Raw genomic sequence first — 19,119 nt, 5'->3', positions numbered from 1 at the left:
CCAGTGAACTCACCAGATCATCTTGTATAATATGAACAAAAAAAGATCTGCAAAAGGGGATTTGTGGCTAGGTGTCTTTTTGAGGATGGTAATTCTGAAAGGGGCCTCTGCTTTGTCATGCAGGGGGTTTGGCATAGAGCATGAGCTCGTTCTCATCAAAAGGAGTCAGTTGAGGTGTTTTGGGCATTGACTCAGGATATTTCCATTTGGATGTTTTCCAAGCTTGTCCCACTGAGAAAAGACCTGGGACAGAAAAAAAAAAAATCTTCATCTGTCTCTCGTTTTTGGCTTGGGAAGGTGTTTGGATCCCTCCAGAATAAGCTGTGACAAGAAAAATGGATATCTACATTTCTCTCCTAGATGTATTAAACTCAAAACCAAATACTGGATAAAATATGAAAACAAACTGCACAGTTAAAAACATATGTTTTGTGCTCACTATTACAACAGACCTAACAAATAATTATGTTTTTAAACCTTGACTCAATATTCTTGTAGATTGGATATATATATCCAATCTACAAGATTGGATATATATCCAATCTTGGATATATGTCCAAGATTGGATATATATCCAATCTTGGATATATATCCAAGATTGGAACATTTCTTCTTAACTAAAAGACATGTTACACTTTTAACCTTTCAAGTGGGCTTATAAATCATTGAATGAGAATTCAGCTTTTAATCCCTGACTAGACCATTTGTAGGTTTTCCCTTTTGTCTGTCATTTAGCTGTGATAGAAATGGTGACTTTCAAGAGCAATGCCCTTTCTGTACAACAGACAAAATCTGAAATGATATGGAAGGCATCCTGCTGCAAAAGTCTGTATGACTGGTGCTTAATACTTACCTGGCAACAGATTCTGTCGTCACATGGACGACACTCGACTCCTATTAAAATGTTCTCCGGGGAGCTTGTTTCCTCTCCGTTAGACTACCTGAGCCAAGGTCACAGTGGGAGAAATCCACACAATAACCTTGATAAACTGACCTCAATGGGTTTCTGCCTATCAATACTGTTATCTGGCAAATAAATCTGGAAACTGGGACAACCAGGGATATGTAACATTAACTTAACTCAAAATATGATCACGTTTTTAAACGTCTCTGATATGAGTTTTGTAACACTACACATGCTTACACTGAATATTTAGAAAATTTTGATTGGACTTAATAAGGGTGATAAGGGTAGTCAAATAATGATCTACAACTAAATACAACAAATATGAAAGTTGACCACAGCAAGCTGTTTTAGAGGTGACAAATTATATCTAAAGTGAGGCTAAGGGATTTTACAAAAGTCTTGCCAGTTTATTTAACTCTACAAAAATGTGAGTTCAACAACAAATTTGAAATGTTCATTTATTTACCCTACTAACATCACATAAACAACGTCTACACTTTCGGAGGAAAGTGAAGTATGTAATGCTTATTCTTTGGAGAGGCCAGAGTTCATCCTCTGCATTGCTTTTCAACGGTACAGCCATACAGTTGGCAAATGACCGATCAGCTGGCGGCTCACAGCGCACCGCCTGGTGACAGCACTCCGGGCTGATAAGCGTTCTAAAGAGGTAAGAGAGACCCATTCAAGTCTGGGACCTGTCATTTCCTGAACAACCCAGAGAACTGGGAAGTTATTTCCAGGAAGAGAAAAAAAAAACGTACTTGTGATCTAGAGCATCAATAACAGAGTTTATAGCCTCCTCTAGTTTTATGCGTCTTGGTGCGATCAGGCGCGCAACAGAAGGTGTGCGCACATGGGCGAACATTTGTCATTTTAACTCAGTGACCGGAAAAAAAAAAACTGTGAAAAAGTTAAGTTATACAAGAAAGAAGGAAGATCGAGATGTCTACTTCTTCTACTCCCGGGCGGGAGAACACGAAGAACTCCAGGAAGTTTTCAGGAGTGGCACGTGGAAAGAGACCACCGGATCTGGAGCTCTCGGAAACCGCCTTCAATGGGCATGAATCAGGAACAGCTGCGGGCAGCAACGACACAATGCAAGGAGAAGGCAGATCCCGTGTTGAAGCTCCCCCTGTTCACCTGGACCCCTACCTGTCTCATCCCCGGATGTCTGTGCGGATGTCGGTGTACAGCACCGGGGTTCGCCCAGCTGTTACCCGCGCCTACATCCAGGGACGGGTGTACAACTTTCTGGAAAGGCCGTCTGGCTGGAAGTGCTTCATGTATCACTTCACAGTGTAAGTGTTTTTCTTCAAATCTTCTTTGTGTATAAGCCTCTGGATCCGCGGGGTATTTCGTGGGGATTATTACAAACAGATTCAAATTACACAGGGAGTTAGTTGCACTTGCAAAGTGTTGCATTGGAAGGTCTTACAACAAAGAGCTGTTAATCTTTTGAATTTAAGAAAGATGCTGATCAGACAGCCATGCAGCTCTAGTTTCCAATGGGAAGGATGAAAGGACTAGCCTGAAAATAAATGTGATCCATTAAAATGTATGAAACCTTGGGAGCACTGTGATGACACTTTTACACACATTTTTAATTTGGAAACATGTTTTTTTTTGTCTAAGCACCAATCTGTATTTAATTTTCCAGAGTTGCTTTAAGGATTGACTGTATTGTACTCAGAGATCCTTTTAAAAACACACATAATCTCTCCTGCCAGATGCAATGTTATTTTTCTTTTCTTTCTAGTTTCTGTACATCACAGATGAAATATCAAGTAAAGTCTCTGTTTATGTTTTGAATTGATGCAATCCACCTCCATGAAACTCACAAGCTTTAAACTGGATGCATGTAATGGTAACCAGCCAGAGGTTTTGGAATGGTTTTCTAGCACACCCCCATGTGTGCTGTCCATCCCTGCTTACTGGCACTGATAGCGGGCAGCTAAACTTGGCAGGGTGCATGCTGTGGAGGAGGCAGCGGCCCGGTCTTGCCCTGCTACTCTGTGACCCTCTGGTGTCGGTGGGGACACAGAGGAACGCAGCCTGTCGGAGCGGGTTAGAATCTGAGTGACTCAAAGGGAACATGAGCGAGCGTAATGCAACTCCAGCATATTTAAACGCCAAGTTCACAGAGCATTTCAGAAAGGAAATTATATGGTTAAACACTGTTCTTTGTTCAGTTTTGCATGTATGTAGCCTTTATTCAACCAGGTATGTCTCGTTGAGATTAAAAATGTCTTTGTTCAAGAGAGACCTTGAATTACTGGATTTTTAAATTATATTTCTTGAAAAACAATCTTCCTGCTTTTGTTGCGTGTAGTTGTTGGTTTTAAATTCTGTGTTTGTTTAATCTACTTATGTTTAGAAAAAATGTGCTTACTCACTAATGTCATTACATTTCTGGGGGTGCAATGTTTCTGTTTGCTGCAGCTCATCTCCTTTTCTCATGACAGCATTCTTTGCCATGTTACTGGAAGGTTCTTGTTTCACTAATGTTATGACTTTATTGGCCTGAGGGTTTAATGAAATTGGCCTTTCTCTGCACCCCCTAAAACAAATATGATGTCAATGGCTTTTGTATTGATTGTAGATGCTTAGCAGTGTGAGAGACTGTAAAAGGTTGGTGAGAGTGATGCAGCAGGTTGTAGCATGAAATTGCACATTTGTGCTAAAAGTGGTGATGGAAGGTCTACATGGCTGATTTCTACGTCTCATATTTCCAAATGTGTTTGTGTTAGCGGCTGTGGATAGAAACAAGGTCAGAGTTAAATAAAGGATATATTTCATGGCCTCTTCAATTGACATTACGGGAAAATACAGCTTTGGTTGGAGGGACAAAACAATTGAATTCACATTTTCTGTTCAAACATATGAAACCGCATGCGAGACCTGTCAAAAGCATTTATATATCTTAAACTTTTTCACATTTTGTCAATTTCTCACCTCAAACGTTAATACATTTTATTGGAATTTTATGTGATAGCTCAACACAAAATATTGTATAACTGTAAAATAATAAGATAAACAGATAAAGAAATATGGAGGCACATGGTTTTTAAAAGGTTTTTTATGAATAAAGTGTACCTTGCATTTGAGTCGATATTATTTAGAGTCCCATTTCAACAATAAAAAATCAAGTCTTTTGACCTATTTTATCAATCTCCCTGCTTTGCATAGACTAAATTGTTGCCCTTTCTTCTTTGCAACACAGTTGAAGTTCATTTAAATAGATTTAGAATATCTGGAAACATCCATTTTGAATGGCTTCTCAACTGGATGGAGATGTGGACTTTGACTAAGCCATTCTGAACAAGAACATGTTCCCATCTAAAGTTATTTGCTGCTATAGATATATGTTTAAGGTGGTTGTCCTGCTAAGAGGTGAACCTCTGTCCCATTCTAAAGTTATCCCCACACTTGAACAGTAGAGGATTTCACTCTATTTAGCTTCCTTCATTTTTGTTTTTATTAGTAAAACCATTTTGAGGCATTGCATAACTTTCGTTTTACATCCCAATTGTGCACTACTTTGCATGTGTATCTTTTAAAATTCCAATAAAATACACTGAAGTTGCATAGAGTCTGAGAATATTTTGTGATAAAATGTGGTAAAGTTCAAATGGTAAAAACATTTTAGCAAGGCACTGTGCAAATACTTATTATATAAATTGTAGCTAGATCATAAACAGATGTGTTGTGATATGAAATCTTCCTGCAGGTATCTGGGGCTCAGTACAGAACTTTGTTTTGCAAATATTTGGTAGAGGAGCAGCTATGAACAACCATGTTCTTGTCATTGACCCAGAACTCAAACATCAAAGTGACCCAAAGCCTTATCAGAGTGTTTCTTGTGTGTTTGCACTTGGATATGCATAGGTTCGGTGATACAGTATACCTATGCTTTAGATCTGTTCCATTATGGTAAATATTATGAATAATATGTTTTATGTACAATGTATGTATGGAAAATATGTAAATATGTACAAGTACATATTTAGCTTCATGGAACAGATACAATCCATTGCAACACTGCAGCATAGAATGGTTATACATATTTAGTTCTCCTTTTTGTTTCAGCAAAACTTTTTTCTTTGTGGTTCTGTGGGAGTGACAAACAGCTAAATGGGATGTTTTGGTCAGCAGCAGCATGGATTCACCCCACATGCTGGGCCTAGATGCGTCAGCTGGGAGAGTTAAAAGAAAACGGATATCTCAAAGTGTTTTCCAAACTCAGCTCTATTAAACTAAACTACTTATTCTGACAAACAGTCAGAGGCAGGACGTTCAGACATGCATCAATGATTTAACAAAAAGACTAAGAGATCACAAAGCGTTACCCGTCTTCATTAAAGACACATTTTGACTTACTGTTAGTATTTTATTTTATTGTTTACTGCAATTGTGTGATTTCTCTCTTTTCAAATTCAAGGTGCTCCAGTTTTCTCTACACCTTGTTAAACTTAACCCTAAAATATCAGCAACTTATCTCAACAGATTCTCACACATTTTCAGTGAGCCACAGTAACAACATTCTTTCACCTATTATTTACGTGCTAGCTGCACTTTGGACTTATAATTTGACAAAGACTTACACCATCTATGTTTCAGCCTTAAATCAATTTAGGAATTATTTCTTGATGGATTAAACATAATAGTAGCTAGTGACATGGTCAGTAGGGTAACCCCAAGTTCTTACTCTATGCTTTTCTACACACAGTGCAACAGAGTGCAAGTGAACCTGTCCATCAATAATAGATAGGTGGAATGCTTTGAGCTTTTGTTTAGACTTCAGTGGAGCCTGTGCTGCTGAGCCAATGTATTATTTTGTCTGTTGCTACACCAAGCCCTTGGGTGTAAAAAGAGACAGAGGCTGTATTTTCTAAGGGCCTTGAGGTAAAGGAATTGTAGTATGATGGAGCAGTTAGTGGTGAGGGAAAGACAAGTTAGAAAGTATTTGCTAAATAAATAGTGAAGCAAAAATCAAAGCTCAGGATTGTTTTACTGTTTATGCTTATTGTCATTGCAAATGACAAAAATAAATTAGATAGGGCTTCACTGAAAAAAAAAATAATTATCGCTACATCAGAATGATTATTTGGAGATTTCCCTCTGCTGTTGTCTCTTTTCATTATTTTTTATTTTTTCACTGCTTCTGTCACACATATAGTGACATAAATATGCATTGACCAGTGATTAAATATGTATTACAGCTATTTTACTTTTCACTTTCCAGAAGACAAACAGACTTTCATTTACATATGCAACATCCTGGGGACAGAATTTAGGGGACTCCAGTGTCATTTTTACTGTGTTGTTTTGTCTCCATGTTTAGTCATTTCAGACAGGACCATCTGCTTTAGTGGTGTTATCCAGCAGCCCTGAGCAGATCCCTCCTCGGTCTTTTATCTGTGTTGACGTGTGGTGTGCACGTTTTTCACTGTGTGTGTATGTGTTAGCTCAGAGGGGGGGCATTTGGATTCCTGGCTGGACTTCAGTAAACGGGGATCAGTAGCAAGAAGTGATAAGGGTCTTCGTGGTGCAAACAAAACTGTTGCTACACATACTTTCCATCAGGTCTACTCGAAGAGGATTAACTCTGTGATGACTTGTGGTTCTTTAGTAAAAGTTGAAATCCTCAAAGACAAGACAAAGGACCACATTTTTATTGATGTCATAAAATGTCATGCTTTATGCAAGTATCACTTTTTGGTTTAAAGATACACTATTAGAGTTGCAAAGGTTTATGCATTTTCTGAATTTGACATATTGGCAGTGTTTAAATGGAAAAAAAAAATAAAAACAGGTAAAAAAAATTGATGTTGGGTAAAATTCCTTGACTTTGAAGTATCACCATGTGTCAGGAGATAGACACAAAGTTGAATTGTCTTTTTCTCCATTGTTCTGCATTGAAGCTTTTCTGGATCCATTGTCTTTTCCATTGTTTTCTTTTATAAGCCTTTCTGTTGCTTTTTCTTATTTGCTGCCAATTTCCTGAAATTTATTTTAGTTATACCTTCAACTGTTGGCGTTTCAGAGATCTTAAAGCTGTTCCCTTGGTTTGACTCGCGGTAATTCAGCCGGCACTTTGACATTTATGACTTTTTACCTTGATATTTCAGTCTTAATTGTGTAGATTAAGTCTGCAGCTGTCACCATTTTAAGGTTCGCTCACAGATGTCATCCAGGTGCACTGAGAGAATAATGTAAATGTTACAATTTGGATGCTCACAGTTATGTATGGGATCCATGTCCATCTGCTCTGCAGTGATAACACAGAGTGACTCTGCAGTGAATCTAGTTAATGTTATCATTTTCAAACTCAGCAGTGTTATAACAGCCACATGTTCTCTGCTCTGGAGAGCAGCAACTCATTGAGATGGTGATTATTCTACTTGTTCAGTAAATTACCATTATCTACTGTATGGGTTAACAAGAGTAATGGGGATCAAAGAGACAATCTACATAGTCTCTTTATTAATCCTGAAGCTTATAGCAGTATGAGATATTCATCTGAAAGTAACATGATCCACAGAATCTGATAATGTTCCATTAGCTTATAGCTTTTTAGCTGTGTCAGGGTGAAACCTGAGTGTTTCATTATTTTACAATGAAACTCTTCGCTGAGTTTCATTCATATGGGATTTATTTTGCGCAAATATAATGTTAAAAACTGTTACTTCCTAAGACCCAAGTCTGAATGAGCAATGAGAGCAAGAGGTCCAACGCTTACTTTAAACACTGACTAGGGTCAATTTTGACTAAATATTAGAACAGGCAGCAAGTAAAACAGTAGTAAAAATTACACATAAAAAAATCACGCTCACGTTCTGTGAATTTCTTTGTCTATTTCCACATCAATCATAGCTTAGTAATCTCTTTTTTGGGGGTTTAACACTCCAAAGACTTCAGCATGGGATAAAATTGGGATGGAGCTACATTTTTTCTGTCAAAATTGGGGTTCATGAAGATTTTGTTTTTTGTTTTCAGAATTACCTTAACAATTCTTTTGGGGGGTTTTCAACACAACAAGACACTACATCCTCTGTTTTTTAAATGTGTTTTTAAAATGTGATGTGCTTAATTTCTGCCCTTGATTCTAAGAGATGAGTGCATTAATTATATGCAGATAAGACAACCCCTCACAAGTTCAGAAAAGACAATGCTTAAAATTCCAGCTTTTCTTATTCCACAAACAAAGCAGGTATTGAAATGATCAAAGATGAAGGGGGTGAAAATAAATTAAAACAAAGTTCTGACCTGTCAAATAATTGCTGAGTGATGCATGTTTCTAGTTCACTGCTGCAGATTTAAAAAGGCAGGGGAGTCTATTAGATTGGAAATATATTATATAACCACTTTGCAAATATGTACTGCACATACTTGTTTTACTTTGTGAAAAAGAAACCTGCTTGTGATTATGACCTGGTAGTATTACTTACTAATAAATTATTGTTGGGAAATATCTGCCTTTGTTTCTAGTTTCAGAATCAGAAGAACGCAGTCGATTAACCAGAGAATTATTTCTTTAGTTGCATTGATTACTGCAACAGTGTCTTCTTAGGTCTGCCTAAAAAGTCGGACAGATCAGACAATTTTCTAATGACTACTTCCACGTCTAAGCTAAAATGGCCTTAAGCTAGCTTCTTGAACATGACAGTGAGTTCACTGCACTCCAAAGGCATCCGCAGTCGACAAATCTCAATCCAACAGAACACCTTTGGAATGTGGTGAAACAGAACATTCCTATCAGGGATATGCAAGCAACCAATCTGCAGTTACTGCATGATGCTATCGAGTCAATATGTACTAAAATCTCTGTGGAATGTTTCTGACACTTTGTTGAATCTGTGTCATAAAGGATTCAGGCACTTTTGAAGGCAAAAGAGAGTCTAAATGAGGTGTATCTAAGAAAGTCAGTGTGTGTGGCTATACCACGTGATGATATGGTAAAGATGATATCCATGAAGATCCTGTGTTTATGATAACTCACAAATATGGGACACACATCATTAAATATTGGATGATTCCACATTTTAAGGGGATGTGTGGAAACCCTAAAGCTAGGATAGGCTCCAGCTTCCTAGTGACCTTGACTAAGATTAGATGGGTATAAAAAAAGAATTGATGATGTCATTACAGTAATTTCTTTTACACTCTTGTCAATAATAGACGAAGAAAAGCATCTGGCAGATCGTTTCTTGTCGGCTGTTATGCAAATGACATTTACTTCTAATTCCATGTTAACTGCATGCTGCTTTCTATGTAGGTCAATGAATCACAAGTATAAAACAAGCCTTTGGATTTATTCACAATCTCCTATTTCATTCACTCGTTCAAGCTTTTATCCTCACATTTCTCACCACCTCTTGCCAGCAGAATAATGAGTTTGTCCTTCCTTCAATGTCAACCTTTCTGCAAAATTTCATAAAAAGTTCATTTTCTATTTTACTTGGTAAATAGCTGAACCGCTGAAACACCTTCATCCAAATTTAACCCAAACCTAGACAAACCTGAAGCAAATGAAATGAAAACAGGAACTCTGGTCCTACTTGGTGGGTTGAAACACATGAGAGCGAGGAAATAAGTTGAGATGGGCTCGTGAGTTATATTGCAGTTCACCCTGCTTGCCCGACTTCCTCTTCTTCGATTGAAATTGAAAAGTATCCCTCATATTGACTTTTATGAACAGCTCTGAAAAATGATATACACAGGGTAGCAGACTGTATTCCGACTTTTATTTCGGGTTGCAAGTTACTACATTTGAATTTCAAAAACAAACTGCTCTTTTTATTCAGATCTCAAAAACATGTTCATAAAAGACTCATGAAATCCAGTTCATCCCTAAATTTGTGGTCTCTAAGAGTCAGAACTGGATTTATATTGATGCTACTTCTTTCTGTGGTGAAGTGTCAAAGCAGCTTCAAGCCTTTACTTGAAGAATTGCGTTTTTCTTTTTTTTCTTCTTATAAGTAGCTTGAAGGGTTTTGAACATCTTTTTGTTGTCACATTTGAAGCACTTTTCAACTCAAGAGGGATATTGGTCAAAGAGTAATTTAGTACTTAGAGATAGTGTAAGTGGGTTGTAAAATTCTGTATAGGAACATATGACACATTCTGCATGTTCTTTGCATTTATATGCATACATTTTCTAAAAGTTCAGTTTTCCCTTCAGAGAGCACAGTTTCCTCAGTTTTTGTCAGATACTTGAACTAAACACCAAAGTTGAGTTAAGCCTTTTCACTTTTGATCAGAATCTGAAACGTTGACATAAATATGAGCAGGGATTGAGGAGATTCATGTTTGCCTGACAGACTGCAAGCAACATAGAGCTTTGATTTGAGAAGTGTTTTTTTATTGGTGTAGAAGGTCTGGTTCAGCTTAATTATAGACTCAGCTCTCACAGGAATATAGAAAGTGACTTCTAACATAAACAACATTTCAATCAAGACATTTTCTGCTTTGATCTATACAGGTTCCTCATAGTACTGGCCTGTCTGATCCTCAGTGTCCTCTCTACCATCGACCAATTCCAAGCTCTGGCTCACACAACTCTCTTCTGGATGGTAAGTTTAGAGAAATATTCTGACATTCTTTGTGGAAAAATATAGCAAAATGAAATTGCAAGTCAAGTGTCAACAAAACATGAAGATGCTACTAATAACAACCTGTAACCATTAAAAACACAACAGTCATAACATAAAAAATATCACTTTTGTCATGGCAACAAATCCTTCAGGTGAAATCTCCATCCGAGTATGAAACTATTTTTGAAAACATTACAAAGTGTGACAAACTCAACTTGTATGGGATACTCTGGTAAACCTAAGCTAAAAATGCCCAAAAAAGCAATAATCATTGGCATTCAGAAAAACTGTGACAAAAAAAAAAAAAAAAACATATTAAAAACATATTGGCTTAGCAAGTTTATTTTCTTTGGAGTGATGTTAGTTCACATAGTAGCTAATTTTGATTCAATCAGTGAAAAAAAACAAAGTAGGATTTCCTTTCGATCCGCACATCCACCAATGTCATTCATCTTTGTGAATTTCATCTAGATAATTAGCATCACCTCTAACTAAATGCTGTGTTGTAGAGCAAAGAATAACCCTCTTGAAACAGAGCTTGAAGGTGAATGTTAAAATCTCTGTAAGGACAGAGATTTTAACATTCTGTGAAAGAACTTCCCTTTCAGTGTAGAGTTTATATCTTTTGTGTGTGGGATTTACTCGAAGTTTTCCGGCTCCCAGCCACAGTCAGACCACTATTTGATGGTTCAAATTGCCATTATGCATGTGTTGACGGTTGTTTGTCTTCTCATTGCTTGGAGTTTGTCCTGCTTTACACTCTTGATAGGATTAATCAAGTAAATAAAAAAGATGTGTGGATGAATACTCTGTAAATATGAACACTCCCTCTGTGATTGAATAAAGCTAAATTCTGATATAGAGTATGCCAGTCCGAGGTAGAAAACTGACTCTTCTTCCTCAAAAAATAATTACCTATTACTTGGATGGAAATTACTTTAATAATTTTTGCAGATATTATTTGCTCAGTTGAGCTAAGATTAAGTTCATTTTAGACTTTTGTCACTGGGTTGTTAATAAGTAATATTTGAATCTTATTATTATTATTATTATTATTATTATTATTATTATTATTATTATTTTGTTTTTTCATTAACTGTATGTGGAAAATCATCATAATCAATAGAAATAAAGCCACGGAAACATCAGTGTTCAATTAATCTATATGATGTGTTTCATGTAGATAAATGAGCTGCTGAAGTATTATTATGAACTATTCATAACATCCCATCTTATTGAAATACCATGGCACACAGCGACAAAAAATACACACTTTGAGTGTGAAGGTCTGTCAGCTGAACTACATGAATGAAAAACTAAAGCTCATGTAGAAGGAAAAGTACCAATTTACAAATTGTGTTGGTGCAAATTGATTGGGTAATTGTAATAGTTTAAAATGAATTGGTTAAATGTTTAATATAAAAATTACAAATATCAAATCTCATTTCCCTAAAAGTAATATTAGTGCTTAACAGGCTCAAAAATCGGACTCAAATAGAACTGTTCACATGGAACTGCACAACGCATTTTTAAAAACAATTTCAGTGTGTCCTGGTGGCTTGACAGAGCTAACGCGACTCCTCCAAAATCAATATTTAAAGGGATCAACTTAACCCCAATCTTCTCAGTCAGGGAACAGTTGGGTGGTGGCTCCCTCAAACTCAGATGAAAGAAAACCCATTCAAGGAATAAAAAAGAGCTGAGGATTTGCTGTGTGTAGAAATGAAGAGTGCTGCATGTGACAAGTTCACCTTGGACTGAGAATATTTGGATGAGACGAGAACAAGTCCTTCATGAGCTGTTATAATAGAGTGCCAGATCCTAGAAGTATATTATCAGCTTCGTGAGGAAAACAGTACAACATGATTGTGTGAGCGGGATCTGTAATTAAAATGAAGAATTGTTAATTTTGTCATTATTGCACAATCAGGAAATATACATTTCCTTTGCAAAAATATTTTCCACCTTAGGTTCCCCCTCAGGAGATGTTTAATCTTCCTGTTCTTCTCGACTCAGATAATGCATAATTAATATTTACGACTGAACCTCTAGAAATCCCAGACAATCATCTGTTTCGTTCTCTGACCCAGGGGGACTGTTTAGTGCTTGGTGCTTTCTAGTTGGGAGATTTTCTCTGACCCTCCACCCCTTTCATTCATTCCTCCTCTGTGACATAAGCCTTTCTTTTTGTCTTCCTTCTTTCTTCCTTCCCACAAGGTTAACACAGACCACACTGCTCTGTGCTTTGAGATGCAACTCTGGCTGATGTGCTTTTGGTCAGATGCTTGGCAGTCTGCGCCAAAGATTTTCCTTTTTTTTTTCTTTTTTTTTTTCCACTTTTTAGGATGCAAAATATGGACCATTTAAATAAATGTGTCAAATTTCAGAGTGAATTGAATGAGATGTTTCACCTCAAATTTTAATTAGTAATGGAGATATTTTTTTACCCATTGCTGATTTCCTTTTCTTCTAAGAAATTACATAAGTGGGAGTATAAACAAAGTTTGCATGTAAAATGATGATTGATTTGGGTCAAAGATGTTGCTGTGAGGAACCCTGGGACTTGGACTCTGTGTGGGGGAAATGACTTTGGGAGGAATCCTAGATTTATTGTTCTCCTTGTGGCTTCTGTAATGAGAGAAAAGGAAGAGCAGGAGCAGAAAAAGGTGGGCCTGTGATCATTATGTGACTTAGAGGTTAGAAAGATGTATTGGTTTTTGTCTTTTTAATTGTTATATCTTTATTCACAAATATGTGTCTTTTAGTGGAATTCTGGAGAATTTTCTGGCACATTCTGAAACTTTATTTTATGTCCACATTTACCACATCACAAACACAAACTTAAATGCATTTTATTTGTATTTTAATTGATAAAAAAGAGATAAAAATAATCAGAGAATGAATTGAAAAGAAGATGATACATGACTTTGAGATTTTTTTTTAATTGCATGACTTTTTCCAACTTGATAATTACAGTGAAATTATTAGCATGGCTGTATATTTTGCAGAAATGCTAAATATACAACAAAATATGCATCAGACTATGAATTGCCCAAGACACAAAGGAACACACAACACATCCCCGATGTTATGGTGATTAAAACGAGGTCAGAAAATCTACCAGACTCCTTGCAGCAACCATGTGCAGTGACTTCTGCTCCAACTTCCTCGATTATCTATGAAACTTCCTTCACAAGGCATTAGTGTAGCTTGGGCACCAGTGTTGTATATCTGTCAAATAGATTTCCTCTGAAATCAAATAAATGGGCCAGTCTTCACAACCTTTTCAGCAAGATGTCCCCCCAAGCTGCCTTTTCTCACACAGCTGTAAAATAATTTCAATTTAAACGCAATGTGAGTTGAAATTCAGCCGTTACAAAAGTTACCCGCATAGCTTAGATCACCTATTTCTTTGTTTGTGTGGAGATTAAATTTGTTACTTTAACACACTTGAAGACAGTTTCATATCGACGTCTTAATTTATGATTTTGGAAAGCAGACACATGTTTATGCAACATACGTCCCCATATATCTATAAAACTGCCATAAAATAAGACACATAGTTAATGATATAGGCTTCTATTGTCACTATTAGGATGTAAAATACACAGCAAGGCTAAAATAAACCTCAAAACAATCTGAAGTAACTTACATTATTAAAATATACAATTTGACTTTCATTTATGATTAAAAGGTGTTTTGTTTTATATCTAAAATCTCCTCACTAATTTAATAAAGGGTTTTAGATTTTTGAGTTGCTAACCTTTTTTTCAAAAACAGCTGCTACTTTTAAGTTATAACTTGCAAAGAAAGCAAAAGAAAATGTTTGGCCTTTTTCTTTCTTCTGTTGTAAGTTCAAAGGTATCCCTCTATATAACTCATCACACACATCTAGCAGAACATTTTCCTTCTGTGCCTTCTGTGTTAAGTTATAAAAAAGACCTAATAAAATACAGATGAAGATATAGCTAAAAAGTCTCTGTTGGTTTGACTAATTTGGCCATTTGTGATCACACATTGGCTTTCTTTGATATCTTACAGATTTAAGTGAGTGAAAATGGTTTCTGCATATTTTTTCATCCCTCGCTGTTGGTGTGTTGCTTCTTATTTATTTATTTATTATTTTTTTGGGGGGAAAAGCAGCTTATTTTTCAACCGCAAAGTAAAACCCACCAGTGATTAAATTAGGAAATGAAGCAGTTGGCTGAACATTAGCTTCCGGGAGTACAATTAAACATATTATTCATCCAATTTTCTTTTCAAACGGTGCTATTTTATATTCATTGACTCTGATAAAGAAAGCACTATTAAGAACACTGCTGAAAAAATGTGCAGTTCAACATGGAAACATCATTTGTCAGAACCCTTTAGTGTTCTCCCATCACTCACTCCGTACATGGTGTCATCATAAAAAAAGAAATTGAAGCGGCTATTGACTTTCTCTCAGTTCTTTTTCCTTACGGCTGTCAAATATTAAGACGTAGCTGGATGAAACTGCATTTTACAAAAGATCATTAGTTTCTACTCACTGGACTCATCTAGTGGTCCTTCTTTATTGCAAGGTGGCATTAAACTTGGGTGAAAATAAAATAGCTGAAGTCCGTTGTGTTGAATGTATTCAATCACCATGAATTAAAAAAAAAAATGAACAGGTGGAATTAGTCAGTTTTTAGACTGTATAGAATGTTCATGCTATGCAAGATTAAAAAAAAAAAAAGACAGACTGCCTGTATTTTTCCATTACTAAAAAACCCTTCCAATCTAATTAGTAGACTAATTGCTATAAAGGAAACATATGCAGGGGTTTGTCTTTTTATTTTTGTCATTTTCAATCATCCTTTTATTTTAGCTATGCTTACAAAAAAAAAACGAATCCTTGCCGTTTTGCACCAAATTGTTCTAATATATGACAGGAATGTTGCAAAGAATATTTCCTTGAAAGAAATAGTTGCCAGAAATATCAAAATGTTCAACATCAGATGTTAAATTGCATTATGGAAAGGGCTTAAGATTTTCAGTGTCCATCAAAAAGAATAATTACTTTCCACCTGAGGAGGGCACTAATGAATCATGTTTCCACCAATGCAGAGCTTGCTCAGCACTGGCAGCAGGTGGAGTTGTGTGCATCAGCAAGGTGAAGACTATTGGACAATAGTTTTGAGAGAAGACCAGCGATTAGAAAGTTACTTCTGTCCAATAAAGTCATCTGGGAAGGACTTGAAATATGCAGTTAGTAAGATTTTACAACAGAAAGCCACTGCAATCTTAATTTCTCAGATAAATTATCCACCTGAATGTTTAGAACATTTTGTCAATCATTTGCCTAGAGAAGAAAAAAGAACTATATGTTCTACCGTAAGTCCAAGAGTAATGTGTGGTCAGGCCTAGGTACTAACATATCATAGCGTTGCTTAGACCAATGAGGACCAACCAGAGAACTGTAAATCTTGTGAGATGTTCCCAGTCTGTAGTGTCCAGTATCAAATGTAGCTCAACAGTATCAAATGTAGCTGACAAAGTCAAAGTTCTCTGCTGAGGCACATGGGGAGAGAAAGCTGGCCCATGTGATCTGGTCCAACACGTTAGCTTCTGCAGCTTAAATCACCGAATAAGTTAATCATATAAGGGCATCACAATATTTGCATGTATGCTTCTGCATAGCTAAGGACCTGTCCGGGTCTTCACACTGAAATAAATTGTCATGGATTTTTTTGAGCGGACTAATGCTCTCTAACGTATAGCAAAAATCAAGAAATTGGTTCGAGGAACGTAACTAAGTTTGAAGTCTGAGTGTGATCTCACAATTTCTCAGATCTCAACCCAATATAACAACTTACACGATGTTAGCAGCAGATACCATGATGTTATCTGCTGCTAACATCGTGGTATTGGATACCAAGGCACTCCTTTAGGGGTCTAGTGGAGTTCATGCTTTGGTGAGGTCTGTTTCCCAAAAATATCAGGATCTCCAAACTACTTGGCAGGTGGTCATTATGCTATGTTTGTTCTGTGTATAAAAGTGTTCAAACTACTTTTGTATCAGTGATAAAATGATCACCAAGTGTTCATAATGAACACTTTGGAATCTGTTTTGTTAAATGATGCACAAAAACTTGAATCACAAAGATTCTAATGTAATACAAAGCTTTTGAAGCTTTGTATTACATTCTCATTTTATTATTTCAGATTTTATTGTTAGCTACTAAAACAATCAGAATTGAGACTGTCCATGCAAGTAGTGACCTGCCGTGCAGAAAAAAATGAGAAAAAATAAAGGACTTAAATGGCAGCTTTAGAACATGCAAGATTTCTGCTTCATTGATTATAATTTTAGTTCGAGTCAAAGAGTTTTGGTTCACATAGCTTATTTTTCCTCTTTTTGCCAGTCAGAAGCATTGTTGTTTACATAATGTTGCCAGTTTCAATTCAGAGTATTTCATTTTGAGCAAATTCAGCTTCTAAAATTCACAAAACAGATTGTAAAAAAAATAAATAAAAATAAAACCGCCTTGCCAACACAGAGCCATCTTGCTTTAGAATGTGAATGTGTTCTCCTTTCCTTGAAGGTCCAATTACTACAAACATTATTTTGTCCTCTGTGCAATAAAAAGCTCTTGATCAACTATGGCCAAGGTTAAGATATTATATAAAGTTTAACATTTAGAGTCCTTGTTATTAATTGTTAGAACTAAACGAATCTAGTTCAGTTATAAGTTGATCGAGAATTGAACTAGATTGTGAATATTATATTTTTTTCCTAATTTTTATATATAACTATATATATCCTCTTTTTCCTCTTATCCTCTTAGTGCTGTATAAATGCAGTACTAAGCCTTTTTCCATGATACCTAACCACAGATGTCACCTATAAAAATGACCAAGCAGCCACTAGATATCATGCACCAGTAAATCAGAATTAGCTACATATAGACAGCAGATGAATTAAAGGACAATTCCATAATTTGGTGCCAGTTAAACATAAACAAATTGCTTATCTGCTGAGGGACACTCAATAATTAGGTCATATTCTGTTGCTCCATCAATCTTTTATAAAATCTATGCCTCTGTTTACATCGGGAAATCACAACTTTCAACGATAATAATTTTCTCCAAGAGGAATCCTGATAGAAAAATCAGATGAAAAACAATCTGAAGAACCCTTCTTTAAAAACAACACAATACAGACAAATTCTTTGAACAAACATGTCTTAGTCACATATTAATCAGGCACAAGTGCACTGCAGCCGAGTCAGAGAACTCATCAATGAGGTGACACGAATGGAACACTAACAAATGGCGTCTCTTCTGAGGGAGAATCAATAATCCTTAATTAATTGTGTTGACAAGATTAAGACAGTGTGAAAAGCTTTGCAGAGTGCTCACATTTATAATTTAACCATATTTGTTTTAAAGCAAAGGAGGCACAAACCTGAACAGCTGTTCAGGTGCTGTTGCACCAAGTAACCTGCAACAACATCTGATGTTTGTTTTTCTATCCTTCTGTCCCTCTGCCTCATTTGTCTAACAGGAGATCGTCCTTGTGGTGTTCTTCGGTGTGGAATATTTCGTCCGCGTTTGGTCCGCAGGCTGCCGCAGTAAATATGTTGGCATCTGGGGCCGACTGCGCTTTGCCAGGAAGCCAATATCTATTATAGGTGAAAACACAATCCCCATACACTTGTATATCTCTACCCATGCACACAAGCAGACATGTCACTCCTCACCCACTCTTGCAATTTTTAAACAATAACTGGCAATGTAGCCCGAGCCTCTTCCTAAAATGAGATAGTTAAGACAAATTCGGCATGAAATTAAAACTGTCACTGCAATATTTTCTTGCGTTTAGATTCTATTGTTGAGATTTGTGCCTCCAGGTGCTTATTCTTAAATGTGCCAGTGTGAATATTATTATTACTCACACCTTCGCATTTTACCTGATTAAAATAATTACTTTGAATTTTTAAAAAAAACCAAATGTTTTCTTTTCCTAATCTGTTTTTATCCTAAGATAAACCCCTATTGTCTTATTGATGAACAACTCCAATATGTTCATGTCCCTAACTATGCCAAATTTAAACGGAGATTCATGTGCTTCATTATCACAGATCTGATAGTGGTTGTCGCTTCAATAGTTGTGTTGTCAGTGGGTTCGAAAGGCCAGGTTTTCGCCACCTCTGCTGTAAGGTAAGTAATTCTATGTGTTTAGGTAGAAAATGAAATACAAAGTCTTTAGAGTACCAGTTTAGAGTGACATCCAGGACCCTAAGCTCTCTTCTACCTTGGTATAAATTAACAAGGTATAAGTTTATCTTGTAAATTATACTTGTAAATAGTTTAGTCCTATTATGTGCCTTGCAAAAGTATTAATTTCCCCCAAACTTTCAGGTTTTCCAGATTACATCCACATAATGGGAAGTATTTCAAAGGAATTTTGTGCAACGGATCAACACAAAGTAACATATTTGTGAAGTGAATGAAAAAGAACAAGCAAATAGAAATCTGAGCAGTCTGGAATGCAACTCCATGCAGGTCCCCAATACTTTGAAGATAATCTAACATTCATGTCCCAGTCGGATTTGCATATCAAGAGGTTGAAGTATTTTCACAAACCCATTCCAG

The 19,119-nt window shown here is 36.3% G+C and overlaps 1 protein-coding gene across 1 annotated transcript in view; it reads left to right on the top strand.

The window, feature by feature from the left end:
- Positions 1-1,589: 1,589 nt before the first annotated feature.
- Positions 1,590-19,119, top strand: part of LOC103129310 (potassium voltage-gated channel subfamily KQT member 1-like) — a gene marked incomplete at its 3' end in the record, with an annotated part of 33,640 nt that continues 16,110 nt past the window's right edge. Inside the window, exons 1-4 of the mRNA XM_007540352.2 lie at positions 1,590-2,205; positions 10,389-10,479; positions 18,029-18,155; positions 18,606-18,684. Coding sequence (XP_007540414.2) covers positions 1,850-2,205; positions 10,389-10,479; positions 18,029-18,155; positions 18,606-18,684 — 653 coding nt within the window. The remainder of the gene's footprint in view (positions 2,206-10,388; positions 10,480-18,028; positions 18,156-18,605; positions 18,685-19,119) is intronic.

Source organism: Poecilia formosa, unplaced genomic scaffold, assembly GCF_000485575.1.
Source record: "Poecilia formosa unplaced genomic scaffold, Poecilia_formosa-5.1.2 Scaffold534, whole genome shotgun sequence".
Lineage (NCBI taxonomy): Eukaryota > Metazoa > Chordata > Actinopteri > Cyprinodontiformes > Poeciliidae > Poecilia > Poecilia formosa.
This window is presented reverse-complemented; position numbering and strand designations above follow the sequence as displayed.